Source organism: Dysidea avara, chromosome 9 (genome assembly GCF_963678975.1).
Source record: "Dysidea avara chromosome 9, odDysAvar1.4, whole genome shotgun sequence".
In the NCBI taxonomy this organism is placed as follows: Eukaryota; Metazoa; Porifera; class Demospongiae; order Dictyoceratida; family Dysideidae; genus Dysidea; species Dysidea avara.
In genome coordinates this window covers 7,482,396-7,498,212 of record NC_089280.1, presented here as the reverse complement: position 1 = coordinate 7,498,212, position 15,817 = coordinate 7,482,396, and the positions used below count along the sequence as shown (strand labels likewise).

The 15,817-nt window shown below is 36.5% G+C and overlaps 1 protein-coding gene across 1 annotated transcript; it reads right to left on the bottom strand.

Moving 5' to 3' along the window:
* Positions 1-7,727: 7,727 nt before the first annotated feature.
* Positions 7,728-11,349, bottom strand: LOC136267449 (large ribosomal subunit protein uL13m-like). Its single transcript, XM_066062610.1, has 5 exons — positions 11,288-11,349; positions 10,901-11,004; positions 8,957-9,050; positions 8,258-8,348; positions 7,728-7,949 (listed from the first exon to the last, which is right to left on the bottom strand). Exons 1-5 carry the CDS (start codon positions 11,347-11,349, stop codon positions 7,728-7,730), a joined length of 573 nt encoding a protein of 190 aa, XP_065918682.1.
* Between the last annotated feature and the right edge of the window lie 4,468 nt (positions 11,350-15,817).

Sequence of the window (15,817 nt, the reverse complement as noted above, 5' to 3'; positions counted from 1 at the left end):
TGAAGTATTTCCGTGATATCTCCAGGAGTTGTCCGTTTACATTAACAAACGTAACAGCAACGTTACCTTCTCCCACCCATCATCGAAGCATTTAGGTATGTCTATAAAAGTAATCCAGTGGTAGAACTCGTATTGGCTGGGGTGATTGATCACTCAGCGCAGCGAGGCTATCAGCCTTCACCGGCTTGGGTGATTAGTCGTACTGGCGCGAGCCCCGTAGGCTATTAGCCTACACTAAGGCATGTGGGCAACTGTGCTTTATTGCCCACAAAGAGTGCTTTATTGCACCGCAAAGAGTGCTTTATTGTGAATAAAGCACTCTTTGCGGTGCAATAAAGCACTCTTTGTGGTCGATGAAATAGTTGGCCGGCTGAGAGTGTACTTTATGAAATTTAAAGTACACTTTTTCCTTTGATCTCGCCCACGCAAAGTTCTATAATGTTTAGTTACGTATGTACATAACTAGTTCAGAAATCTGTACAAGTATCAGGCCTTAGTTTTGCAGTAAAAATTTTTTGTTGTTTCTTTATATTACTTGAATAGGTGCATGTCTGAATAGACCTATTCAGATATTAACTAACATGCAGGAAATGATACAATTAGTTGTTTATTAGCTAGCCATGACAATATGTGAATGTTTACATATCAAAAGTGTATAGGTACAAAATTTCAACTATACTCAATACATCATGAATGAAGGGAATTTATATTAATCTTATCTGCATAGTGTGTGTTCTATATGAGTGTACTACTCTACACAGATATAATTCCTTGCACCTGTGGAAGCATTATAGGCCTATATACTTGGCTTTAAGGTTTGTTACTGAAAACCAAATGACTCAAAGAAGTTGTGTATTTATTGCATAACTTACTGTGCTAGAAAATACCTAGCTGTATTTATTGGCGAGCCTCAGCCAGCCACTCCATGGTAGTGTTTGTTCAACCGTATGTCCGACCATTCCCAAATGTTTACGTAACAAACACGGAAGGCCTTACACTGAGGCTTTCCCACAATGCTATGTAGCATCCATCTAGTTATTGTAAAATCCCTTGAATCTCTTACCTTATGTAGCTTAGCTTCATACAAAGCAAAATCACTGTTTATTTTAAGCTCTTACAGCTACTTTAAAAATGAATTTCCGAGCATCTAAATGATAAGATTTAACAGTGATACATTGAATTACAATAGGCTGTATTCAAATTTACCATAGTCTCACACTACCTGCCCCTAATGAGCAATGCTAGAAATATATTTACCATTCCTCACCCCTTTTAAAAGTCTGCATCTGCCAACGGTGTATTATGTTGTAATTAAAGCACTGCTGCATGTGTGTATGGAAAATACAGCACAAGGGAGTATGTCTAGCTGCACAGGTTGGGTAGCAGCTAAGCTATGTTGCTAGTATGTTGTTGAATGTGTTGGAGCTGCACAGGTCACAAGTTGTTAACGTTGACTTTGTTGATGGATAAACTACAAGTCTTTTATAAACTGCAAGACTTTTATATGAGGGGATATGTATCAAATTTAGCTATATGTATGTACATACCTACATGTCTTTGTACAATAATAAAATTAATTTTTGTTGTTTACTCATATCATTTGAATAGGTGCATGTCTGAATAGATCTATTCAGATATTAACTAGCATGCAGGAAATTATATAATTAGTTGTTGAAATACTTAATAGCTAGCCATGATATACGTGTGAATGTTTGCATATCAAAAGTGTTTAGGTACATAAACTATCATGAATGAAGGGAATCTTATCTGTGGCACTGCATGTACTATAATTATGAGTACTATACACAGATAAAATTCTTGCACCTGTGGAAGCATTATGGGCCTATACTTGGTTTTAAAGGTTTGTTACTGAAAACCAAATGACTCAAAGAAGTTGTGTATTTATTGCATAGCTTGCAGTGCTGGAAAATACCTAGCTGTATTTATTATTGTAAAGTCCCTTGAATCTCCTACCTTATGTAGCTTATTTATTAAATGCTATCCCACTAGGGACCTGTGAGAAGGCTAAAATCTGAATACAGGGAGTCTGAAACATGTAACTGAAACGTTGAAGAATGCAGAAAAATCCCAGACCCAGTGGTGACTTGATCCCTCGCAACATGCAATCTAGCTTAGCTTCATACAAAGCAAAATCACTATTTATTTAAAGCTTTTGCAGCTACTTTTACAACTTCAGTTAGATTTCCAAACATCTAAATTTAACAGTGAAATATTTTTTTGCTATCACATTAGGTATAGCAAGACTGTAGCCACATTATGCCATAGTCTCACACTAACTCCCCCTAATGCACAGCACTATAGAAATACAATAATTTTATCATGGACCAACTTTTAATAGTCTGCATCTGCCTCTACATGGAAAATGGTTAACTAGATCAGCCGCGACAATAGCCTTGAGCTTATAAAACAGCTCATGGGGAACAGTCAAAAAGTGTGGCTTTAAAAACCACGAGGGTTACAAACACTATGGATTGGGAATTAAAGGTGGTTTAACCTCCAAAATGTTAGCAACAAATTATTTTAATGATACACAGCTATATGTATTAATGCATGTCATATAGCCATTTCCAATAAAATCTCTAAAATTAAAATAGCCTAACTGTTAAATACTGTGATTTTCAAAATTTGTGAATCAAGATGGAAGTCAAGAAATAGCTACATGACATGCATTAATATACTGTATCATTAAAACATTTTGTTGTTAACATTTTGAAGGTTAAACCACTAACTGATCTGTAGTATTTTCACCCTCATGGTTTTTTTAAAGCCACTGTTGCCCACGAACTGCTTTATAATCTAATGTCCACTGTTTTAGTTGATCTTGAAAACCAGTTACTGCTTACATATAGGCCCTAAAGTCAGTAGATATATTTGGGACTTTTCTTTCTTTGCAATGAGTAAAAAATTGTTTAATTAAAATGTACTGAAGTCCTATCAAACCACTTAGCTAATAATTTTAGTGCTAGCATTATCACTCACTTAGTTACTGATTGAATTTCTGTTTTCAATGCGTGTACTGTTGCTACATAGCTCACCATAACATGTTATGTAGTTATTTACAAGAAGCAGGGAGTCGGAGTAAAAGTGAAAGTTGTAAGGCTCAACCCTAATGTTGCCAAAGGCAGCTAGTCTAGGGACATGCGTTCCCAAGAAAATTTTGAAATTTACATTTTGAGATGCTATTTGGAGGCAATTTTGGGGTGTAATAATGTGTGCAAGGTGCTAACTAGCTACTTGACAAGTGTTTGATGATGAAACTAGATGCTGACCAACTCCGCATTACTGTTTGTCTCTTAAACCTTACCATTTGGGATTTAGAGATAAGAATGTTTTCAAAATAAACAATGTGCTATAAAGCTAAACATATCAGCATGTAATTATTATTAGAGGCACTTAATGTGGACCAAGTTGACATGAAGCTGTTCTGATTGCAAGACAGATTAGTTAAGTGATTTTCCTTCCAACAATTTAAAGTAAATGCTAAGTATTGCATGTTTACTACTTTTAGTTTTGACTTCATCAAGTTTGAAAGTTTTATTTTAGTCAAAAAGTGGTGAGGTTCCTCACTGGCATCCTTGAGAAGTAATAAAAGCAGCTAGTTACTGAATATCATTTTATGTATAACTTACATGCACAGATACAAAAAGATTGATTACGCACTGCAACTGTTATGCTGGAACAGCACCCAAAATTATATAAGGGAAACTGGCTAGATTACAGTGACACACAAAACTGCAGAAGTTATGCAGTTCATCATAACAAAATGTTATGTACATATTAACTTAATACCTTATTTTGCTGACAGGTGGCCCAGTCTCAGTGTGGGCCTTGCCAAAAAACTAGCTCTGGTGCCTAATTAAATCATGCCAACTTTTATTGAATTCTGCCCAACTTGTATTTGCTACATGGAAAAACTGGACATAACCTATACTTAAGAAGTAATACTTCCATTCTACTCAATCTGTTTCACTCTTCAGTACACTCTTCACTAGAAAGGCTGCATACATTTTCTCTAATTAATGCTCAGTATTTTGCTTATCATGAATAAATCACCAGTTGTATATAGCTGTCAGTGTTTGATCTAGCCGTCTTCATGTAGCTACCTAGATCATAAACTGCAGAGTGCAAGTTGAGTTAGCTTGCAGTGCTAGCTCAGAGAGTCATATGTGGCTATGTACTCAATGTAGACTTACCAACTTTCAAGAAGTTAAGTATACAAATTTCAATTTTCAATACTGTATTTTGAATTAGATGAAAGTCAAGAACATTGAACAGAACTACATAAAACTACTGCATACCTTTTTCAAAATACCTACACCTTTTGGAATCTGTGCTTACGTAGCTACACCCTTAAACCCTCTAAAACTCTGTCACCTATGTGAGTGACAGAGTATTAATCTCAATTTATAGTAAAATTTATACGACTTGTCTTATCATCTCGCACTACAGTATGTTCACGTTGAGCTGAATCCTCAAAAACATTTAATAACTCAAGGATGTAATTACACACGATCTTGAAATTTGGCTCATTTGTAGTACTGCTTGACCCGCTAAAATATTTCAAAATCTTTTTGTTCAAATGTTTGACATAATATTTATGGCCAATCAAAAATTTCACAATATGTTTCCTATGGGGAAGCCATATAAGTACAGTGTCCATTACAGCCCTTTCCCGAACTTGTAATGGAGCCAAACAGTACGTGTCTGTTGTTGACACCTTTGCTGTTACCAATAATCATCTGGTTGGCTAAAATGTTAATTCTGTTGAGAAAAAATCCACTTTTAATTTTTAGCTGTTTTTCAGGATTCAGCTCAACGTGAACATACTATAGTGTGTAATTTGATTCAGTAAACACTTCCTAACTTTTCTTTACTTTTCAATATACCTAGCTTTCCATGAAAAAGTACATAGTTTCCTTGGATAATAATCATAAAAATAGCAATGAAATTAAAAGTGTGAAATGAATACAGCAAGAAAAGTAATGTATACTACTACGTATATAAAAAGCTAGCAGTGAAAAAACAAGTCAAATGATAGTGTAGCATCCTAGTGCAGTATCTAAACAACTACATGTGCAAGTGTTTAGTTACACACTCCAATTAGCAGAGTGAGTCAGATCAAATGTCTATTCAATTAATACAGTACGCTGGATTCTCATAAAGCTTTGTAATTGAGGTGCGTATCAGGTTCAGTAAGGCATCAAGGTCAGTTATGCTTAGTATATCATTTGGATTGCCGTTGTTGCCTTTAATACAATTAAGCTCATGCCAGTTGATGGAACTTCCAACAGCGATTGGAAACACATTGACATTGCTGATAGTATCAAGACACTTAGTTGCAGTACATACGTCTTCACCTTTGTTGGAACGACCATCAGTGAGGAAGATTACATCAACTATTGGTGGATTGTAGATATTTCTTTTAAATTTGCATGGGGAATTCAGCATGTAGTCACAGGCACAGCGGACTGCATCACCAGAAGCTGTTAGACCACCACGGTATCTGATGCTTGCTATTGCATTTCGAAGTGCTGCTTTTGAACCCTGGTTACAATTGAAACAGATTTCTCGGTATACATTAGTGCTGTAGGTCATGACTGCAACTTTAGCATCACAGAGTAAAGGAACCAAGTCAGCTGCAGCACTTGTTACTTTGTTGAAGTTGCTTTCTGTAATGCTTCCTGATGTATCCAATATGAAAAGCACAAACCTTTTTTTTCCTGAACTCTGACGCTTGTTTCGATGTGTTTTAATAATTGAGAGATATTCTTCCAAATTAAAATTCTCAGGAGAAATGTTGTCGTCCACTTCATTATTCTCATTTTCTTCAGAAGTTCCTGGCTCATCAATTTCTTCCATGAGTGGAATGCTTCTGCGCTCTGCAAGATACACATAAATGTACATAGCCATGCATGTAGCCTATATATGTGTGTGTGTGTAGTGTGATTTGTAGTATTATTGATTTTAGAAGTATACGATACTATGTAACTTCTCTAGAAGCCTTTCACATATACACATACAAATGCACAATCATATAATATACAGTTACATTTATTCCTTATTGTTAAATACATACTTTGCTTGCATATCTGACCACTTGGCAATGGGCAAATGTTTGAGATACTTTGACGCCGGTTACGATTCAAAGTAAAATTACCAAATACTATGTATTGTATTGGTACTGATGTTATAGAATGTGTTGTTGGCGTTAACCCCTGTGATGGTGTTTTAAGACCTAAGGAATTGATCATGATCTTCGCCTTTTCTTCTAGTGTTGGCTCACCTGTATCCATACAAGATAGATGTACAGCTACACATGCAGCTATAGCTACTTACAATAAGATGTTGTCTGAGTTTCATCCTTACAGTTTCCATTGTTATCTTTTCTACTTCGCTGTGCATTATAACGATACCCACTACCACAGTTGGTAGCAGATATTGAACTACTTGTTCTTGACCAACTGCTCCAAGAACCATAGAAACATGAGCAGTGTGTAAATAGGTCTGGTCGGTAGATCCTTAACACCGAGTCACAAGGCAATGCAGCATCCACTTCTCCTGCTATAGATACTGCAGCAATGATGAGAAGAGCTTTCCACATGATGGAGTGATTAATATGATAGAGTTAATGGAATGAGGTCCCTTTTATAGTAGCTACTTGCTATTGTCAGTAGCAGCCATGTATCTTGTGGTTCTTATATTTAATACTAATAGTAAACAAGTTATAAAATGAAATTTTATGTTTTCCAGGTGTGATGGCTACTTAGTACTAGTTTAAGTATTGCATTGTAATAATTGTACACAAATAAATGTTATATGTCTACATAATTAATAATTTATGCTGTTATAGATTTATAGTGTGTAATTGTATATGTATCTGCATGTAACTATATAACAATAAATTTGTGGATAATTTTATGGGGCCCATTGGTACCGGTGTTTCAGTATAGATGTCTACCTCTGAGTTGGGAAGCCTAGCTGAGGTCTCAAATTTCCCTCCAGCTCGTTCTAAAATGCTGCCGCAGGAGATTTCCTAAGTATGTATAATATATTTTTTTTAAAACTAGTCAATTAGGAGCAATATTAATGTGTGAAGCCAATTCTAAAGAAAAATCTCTTATAGAATTAACCTTATAGGCTGATGAAACTGCATGGCTCTGCTACTGCATATTGCAGAGCAATTTAGTCTATATTCCCGTATAGCCTAAATATTTTGAGGGGGGAAATTTTCGCTGATTTCACAGTTTTGGGGATTACCAGCTAAAATTTTATCCTTGAAATATTTAGACCTCCATATAGTCTAACACATTTTGGGAGTGTTTGCAAATCTGTGAAAAAAATTTTTAGCAACATTGCTCAACCTTGAAAAATTTGCCCCTTGAAATATTTAGGCTAGTGCTATCCCACTAGGGACCCAGGCCTGTAAATACAGGAAGTCAGAAACATGTATCTGAAACTGTGAAGAATGCAGAAAAAATCCCACACCCAGTGGTGACCCAATGCAGTCTAGGCATGTGCCAAAGGGAGTCACAACAGCTGGGATCTGAGGCATTCTCTGCATTCAACCGATTAATTGTCACTATGTCCTGTATCAGGTGAAATTGTCAATGATATGTATGTGCATAGCACCAATTTACTAGAAAGAAATGCCATAAATTTTATCAAATAGTTTTACAATAATGACAAGGAATACAAGTTGCACACAACTATTCGTTCCACTCAATCAGTTTAGGATATTTGTCTATTTCTTCTTGTGTGTACTCCTCTAATGCTTGTGGTACAATGGTGACTCCTAATATTTCATGAGTCACATTCTGGTTGTAGGGGTGGTCCTTGTCCATGTCGTTCGGGAACAAATATAGACGTTTCATCCGTCGTTGTCGTTGGCGATTCTTCGGTAACATACCATAAATTGCTTTTTTTACCACCTGAGGATAACAGATATTATTACATACATAGAACAGAACTAGTGGGTTTATGAAAAATAGGACAATGGGGCAATCCTAGACATTTATGCCAGCTGCTACAGTGTAGAAGACTGGAGCTGAGTGCATAGGACTGCAGGCACCAATTTTAATGTATTATAAGTCTTACAAATAAAGTGAGTCTTTGCACACAAAACCTGCTACACAGTATGTACAAAGTAATTTGACATTATTGATCTACGTACGCACACACCATTGAAGTTTACTTTCCACCATGAATGGATAGCCACTTTAATATACTACACATTTACTCCACAGCTATATGCCACTATTTTGCTCAGGTTGCTTTTCAGAGAGATGAGTGCCAGCCACTGGGAATACTGTGGCAATGGCACTGACCAGCTAGAACACAACACCAGAGAAATGAACACTCTTGAAAAGTTTCCAGATGTATTCTATTCTGGTCAGGTATGCCTTGAAAGACCTATATTAAAGATGGAGACCCAAACAACCTGCTTAGCCAATTTCTGTTGATATACCAACAACAGTTTGCCCACCCACCACCAAGGGTTGTGTACTTCTGTACAGAAGCAGTTGTGAAAACAACTCTGCTCAAAGCCATTTTATACGTGGACTAAATTATAAATAATGATTGTATTATGGGTCCAAGTGATACTACACCCAAGTTCAAGAGCCACAGGCCAGAGGATGTAAGTATACATACTGTAGTGAATTAAATATTTTGGTTGGCTGCGTTCAGTCAAGACTGTAGCTTGGTGTTCCTAAGTTACAGGTGTACAGTATAATACTGATTGAAATCTTACCAAAGTGTATGTATATTATTCATGTGTGAGTATTGATAATTTCCAAAATGGTCACCATTGCAGAAGATTCAATAGCTTACCAGTGTTGGGTCTTTATCATGTAACTTCTCAGCAGTCATAGTGTGTAACCCCCGGGGTACCTGTAACAAGTTTGTCTACAAAATATTCCAGCCAATCAGATCTCACCCAGTATGGTGTCGGTACAACTTGTCTTTCCACTTGTTACCGGTGAACACCACATGTCTTGTGTTCGTCAGGATCACATGATCTCCTACATCAACTAAAGGAAAACACAATGTCACATCATTATAGCAGAAGTTGGGCATGCACCAATAAAGACCTCAAAGAAACAAACTTTAGGGCTAATATTACATAACTTCATTTGACAAATATAGGCTATGTGAGTGGATTGTCAAGGGAAATCTATATAGAACAATGCATGACCAAAATACTTACATGGTGAAACCTCATTTACACAGCAAATAACTTGAAATAAGACCACCTCATTGTAGTGACCATATCAAGTCATGTGTTGTACATTCTTTGTAAAATAATTTTATATGCAAAAATTATGCAATTTTATACAATCTTAAGAGTAGTAGCCAAGTCTTACTTAAAGCATTGTGTGTTTTGCTGCCTTTAATATAAGACACATTGGCCACCAGCAGTGTTGGGACAGTTACTTTTTAAATGTAACTCGTTACATATTATTTACAACTGAACTATTTAGTTACAGTTACATACTAGCCTTATAATAAAGTAACGACGATAATATTACATATTATATTACTTTGTGTCCACAGCCTTAAGCTGTCACATGTGAAACTACCATCTTATCATGTGACATGATTGCGTTGTTGGACAATGTGCAAATCTTGGTTATAAGTAAGAAGCTGGTGAATAAGCTTCATTCAGTAGACTTCATTACTTCATAGTGGCTAGGCATTACTCAGTGGATTACTAACAAGATTAGTAACTTCGTTATTTAAAGTAATAATATTACATAATATTAGACTCGTTACAGTAACTTCATTACTTAGGTAACGCATTACATTTGCAAGTAAAGTAACTTGAGTTATAATACCTGTTTAACAGCATATTTCATTATATTACTTCGCTACCACAAAAGTAATAATTATTATGTAACGCGTTACCCCCAACACTGGCCATCAGATATTTTCAAAATTCAGTATGGGTGGGAGGGATATTGTCTTTATCCATTTGTTCCATTATATCAACCAAATGTAACTGTTTTGTTAAGTTACTCTTCTATTGGAGTATTAATTTCAAAGTTTAAGTCAGTCAACGTTCGCAGCACCCGCTAGTTTTAAAGTTATAATGCAGTTAATATAGAGACTGCAAATTAATTACAGAGTTTCACAGAAACCCTTCAATATGGCAGCACAGGAAAAGTTTTCAAGTTTTAAATTAAGAAAGGCCATTCAATGCAGGTACTCATGTGTGATGCAGGCAGAAGATGGGAAGCTATAATTATTCTCATTTGGAGTTACCTTAAATCTAGTTAGTTATCACTGTGACTGTAGCTACCAGTACTATACAAGATGGAGATACTCTTATAGGACAGTCGTGTAAAATTTTAACACAAAAATTTTCTTGGGGCAATTACGCTGGTAGGTTATATCACTTTATCACACTCAGGTGCAATCCCCAAACACAGCTAAGGTGTACTTCATGAACTCAGTAATAAGACCACCTCTTTATAGTGGCCATGTACTAGTGTGGCCCCGACTAGACATTGGGTGACCTGCAGTTCGAATCCTGGGGCTGGAGGGATTTTTTTTTCCTTACTTTGGCCCCTTTTCTGTTACACCTTATTCAGTCAGTAAGTTAAGTCACTAGATCTAAGTCCTTGTAGGGTAGGTAATCCTAAGGCTGCAGCACATGTTGCTGTCAGACCTTCAGTGCTGGTCACTGTAAAGTGCTAATAATAATAATAATACCATAATAGTCCCGGAGACACATTGTTATGGAAAGAAATTCCGTTATACTATACATACATACATTCATACATACATTCATACATACATTCATACATACATTCATACATACATTCATACATACATTCATACATACATACATAACAAGGTATGTACAAATACAATTACCCACCAGCAGGATGATAGATTGGTTTAGTCTTTCCTTGTAGCAGTAGTGATGCTTGGACTGCCAACCTCCCCACCACCTGTCCGCTGCAGTCTATCTTGTACCACAGTCTGGTGAACGTGTGTATGGACCATATGAGGGGGACACATGAGATGGCACAATGTGAAGAGGTTACAAGCCTTTTCTACAATTTACGTACAAACCATTTGTTAACTTGTTAAGAGAGTTTCCACTGTAATCATCAGTTGTGTTTATTAATTGTTGACATGACATTTGTAACAAAGTTTCGAAGCTTTAGTGACATTTTCAATTGTCGAAGAAAGCAATGTACATGCTAACAAAGCCTCTCAGGGTATTGAAAAAGAAAAGCAGATGCTGCTAGCTTGGTCTCACAGAGAATCGAATAGAGAATTAGAAACTTGCACACTGTCTTGCAATGAGAATTTGCCTTTCATCTTAAGAAGCACATGGTGTGGACATTGCTGAACATTTCTTCTATCACTTACTCCTCGTCACATGTTAGAAATATGCAATTAACAGTAAAAAAAAAAAAATTCAAAAGCACTTATATCATGTCCATCCTCCTCTGGTTCGTTATATGTTACAATAATTTTTAATGGCCACTCTTAAAATTAAACCAAAAACCACAATCTAATATGATGTGCTATATAAATAAAATCTGGGAATACAGAAAATAGATGTTGGTTTTCTGTTGGAAAAAGCCTATCTCAACAGAATAGTGGATTCTGAGGCTGACTATAATAATCTTTACTCAATATCATAAACTGTTGCTGTTATACCATCTCATTAGGGACCCACAAAAAGACAATGTTGAAGGCACAATGTTGACCATTCCAAACCGGTTGGTGACTCAATTCCCAGAGACAACTTGAATTGTAGGCAAGTGTCGTAAAGAGCCTGGGATCTTTTGCAATTTTATATTCATAAAAGTACAAGATAGAACACAGTGCCTAAACAAAACCATTTTTAAAATCAGACAATAGAAAATACTCGTCTAGACATTTTTCCTTGAAACATTGTCAAGTCTGATATATACATTTTGTCTGGGTGAATCTTTCTACCAACGGTATTGATTGAACATTATGTCTGACCATTACCTTAATCACTGATACTTCTTATGGCCGACACAAATGATTGGGCTCAAAAGGTACCAAGTAATGGAATACAGTGAACAAACTGTAAAATGCAAGCTGCAGGTCAAGGAGCAGTACTGGTAGCCTAAGCAATTTTACACACCATTAAATCGATGACCTGGGTGACCATAATAGGAATATTTTGATCGATTGCAAATAGAGTTGTAACTAAAGTGAAACTGATCTATGTCAGAGCAATATAACACAGTGTGACACACATACTAGTGGTTACCAGAGCAGGACTCTGGTAGACCCTCAGTATTGTATGTCTCTTGTAGTCATCAAGCTTTACAGTATAATGTGTTACTGTATATATATATATATATATATATATATATATATATATATATATGTACCTTCAATTCTGTTAATAAATTAGATTATCAATTTTGTCAAAAGACGTGGGCACACAGAAGGCTTATAGCCTGCAAATGTGCTCTCCACACACATATAGACAACATAAACACAGGACAAGTAACTACACAGTTGCAAAATACAAAACAGAACAGTCAATAGTAAATTAAAGCTTGAAGCAGTCACGTGTAGAATTGTCAATATGCAGTCACCAGAATAACATAAGATAAACTCACGTTACTTAGCGAACTGGCCATCGGGAATTCAAGCAGTAATGCCGTCCTATCTGTTCTATTCTATGCGCACTCAATAATAATTAATTTTTAATGCGCAATCACAACACCAATAAACATAGAAAGAAACCATTTATCTACACAAAGCCTCATTTTTAAGAAATATAGCGAAATATTCACGGCCAAATGGACGACAAGCTTAATGATTCTGAGATAAATCACAGTGAAAGCTTAAGCGCCAGCGCTTCAGAGTAGTGCGACACGTGGTAAAAGATGACAGATACACGACACCCTCCCGTCTCATTCAACAAGGACGACAACTATCTGGCGGTGATTTATAATAGTCGTGTACACGTGTGGGACATGAACACCTGCGAGCTACGCGAGTCCCCCACACTGGTGCAGTGCACGTGCTTGACATGGATGAGTCCTCCAACAACTGCCACTCCAGGAAAAAAGGTAACGTGACTGTATAGTGTGTTGTTGCTGATCTGTGGAGGTACAGCTCCTGTGCAATATTGCCACCCCTTGATAGCCGCATGATGCAGACATGCCAACTCTCACGCATTAGGCGTGAGTCTCACTCTTTGGCTAATAATCTCACGCCTAACCCTCTATTTCTCACTCTTTCAGCTTAGTTCTCATGCATGATCTGTTTCATAATTAGCCCTGTGCTTAAAATTGGATAGACCTGTGCCTATTTTTGTACTTTGAGCATGTAGCAACCCTTTTTTTTTTTTTTTGGTCTTCACTACCAAAAATCCTGGAGCTGCACTTGAGTCTGGTCCACATTGCTGGTAGTGTTTGAGGTCTCCTAAAATTGTTCAGAGGTTGGCATCTCTGCGCATGAACAGTGTGCATACGACAGATTGTTGGTAGGTATGCAGTAGTGCTCATACATAGCTGTGTGACGACAATCGTAGTCTTGACTAGCCAATTTTTACCTTAATTGTTTTTTTAAAAACCTTGATTGTGAATTGGAGCCTTCTCCAGTGTTTGACTAATTAATATTAAGTGGGGAGTTGCAAAAGCGGCTCTCTTCCCTTTTGGTAAAATGATAAAATTTGTTTGCAATGCTTTTCCGCCCTGGAGATTTGTGATTTGTAGTACAACGTACAGGCTTTGCCTCCAGTGTTCGCCCTCCAGTGCCTAACTGGTAAAACAGATAAAACAAGCCTCCTACAGGTGTACGAAGTAGCTGATGTGTTGTTCTTCTCCAACTTGTTATAATGTAATCATGAGTATGGCCCTGATTGTATGTTTGTATTTTTTGTGCTAGCCCCCAATGCTACAGTATAGCGAGTAAATGGCATTTTTATCAGAATACATTCCTAAAGTAAATTACGTATTACTTGGTCCACATTTGGTGAGGACTATACGTATCTCTCAAGTGTAATTCTTTGAGTTTAATTAGTGATCACACTATTGCTCATTTTCCAGTAAACGGCCATTCCAAACTTACTGTGTTGACTGACTCAGAGGGTTCTTGCAATCTGGAAATAGTAGTGCATGTGTATAACCATCAAAATGGCAATTGTCTAACACACTGGTGTTGTTTTGAGAACCGCTATTATCCAAAACAGTTGTGTGCATTACTTGAAGTACTAGAAAGGTAAGCTTAAACAATAGATTGTTTTCTTGATTCAAGTGTTCATGTGCTTAAAGTTTATATATTTTTGCAAGAACTCGTCAAATCCCTGTACTCTGAGGGACGCATTGATTCTGTCTTTGCAGTCCTTCTAGTACACTGTTCAATAGCTGGTGTTATCTGGCTGTCCAGTGCTTGATAGTTGGTACTGGGGAGGCGGGCAAGAACATTCCATGTATTTTAAGATTCTTCCAGACTCCTGTGCAGTATTCCATCAGTAGGTTAAGTCAGATTTTGGCGAACGTATAGTTATTTCCATTCTTTCTGACACAGAGTTAATTTACATTGACTTTGAAATATGCACTCTTTTAAAATTTTAGTTTTTACCACTTCTACAAAAGTTTCAAAATTGATTTGTTACGTGGTATGTATGTGTTTTGCTGTGTATATCTTATATGTGTAATTGAAATATGTGTTTATTTAGCGAAAGGTACGCTCTGCAAAACCAGTTGAGTGGGTTGCCATAGGAACTGCTAGTGGAGATGTGGTAATATGGGATATACTACAGGCGGAGTCGCGTGCTACCATGGTAATTACATAATATTATGTTGTAAGATGGAAGATTGTGGTGCTTCAGACTAAAAGAAACAATCAGATTGCCTTTCTTAGACGAATACACAACAAGCAAGATTGCACACCCAGAGTGGAGGTAATTATTATATGTATACACACATATGTAATTAATGTCCTTTGGTAGTTAGTATAAAATATACTGTATGCAGTATATCCTAGTCACATACATCAATATTATTTAGTGTTCACTTACAAAATTGCAGGCACCCACAATCATAATTATTGCAATCTAAATGTGATCATGAAATTTGTTTTATAGGTTGTATCAAGTTACAGTGATCCTGATTATGCAGAGCTAAACTATCATGCAGGAGCAGACGCACATTCTAATATTGGGTGCCTGGAAACAATTCATATTGGAGTACAAAGTAGTAAGGACAATACGAAGGCTGAAATTTTAACAGCAATTTTGCTACTATACACTTGTAAACACCCAGATGCACACTTAGGAAAGCTACGCATCGATTTAGTGAAAGGGTTGCCACAGTTGGGTAAAGTGCTGCTCGGAGATAAAATTGATGGCATTTCAGTAGTTAAAAAGGATTATCGCAAGAGACTGGAAGATAAAGTTCAGCTTTACTGTTATTGCAAAACACCTTAGGTAGATGGTTCAACATCTGCTGCTTTGTATGGTAATTTACAGTGAGACTTCAACATGTACAACTGTTACATAACAGTTATACAATGTGCAATTGTGCTCTGCCTGTATAAACGCACTCGTGCCCATTGTATAACTATATAATATGGTATAAAAGAATTATTAATATTAAAATTATATAATTTAAAATTGCAAAGGCATCCAAGATATACTACATCAAAAAAAGCAAGCAGCAAACATACTGATACTGTAACATCCTATAGCTAGTGCAAAATATAAACAACTAATATTGAGTGTGCATGTGTGAAAGTGTTCAGTAGTTACACAGTCTGATTTGCTGAAAAGGTGAGTTTAACTGTCTAT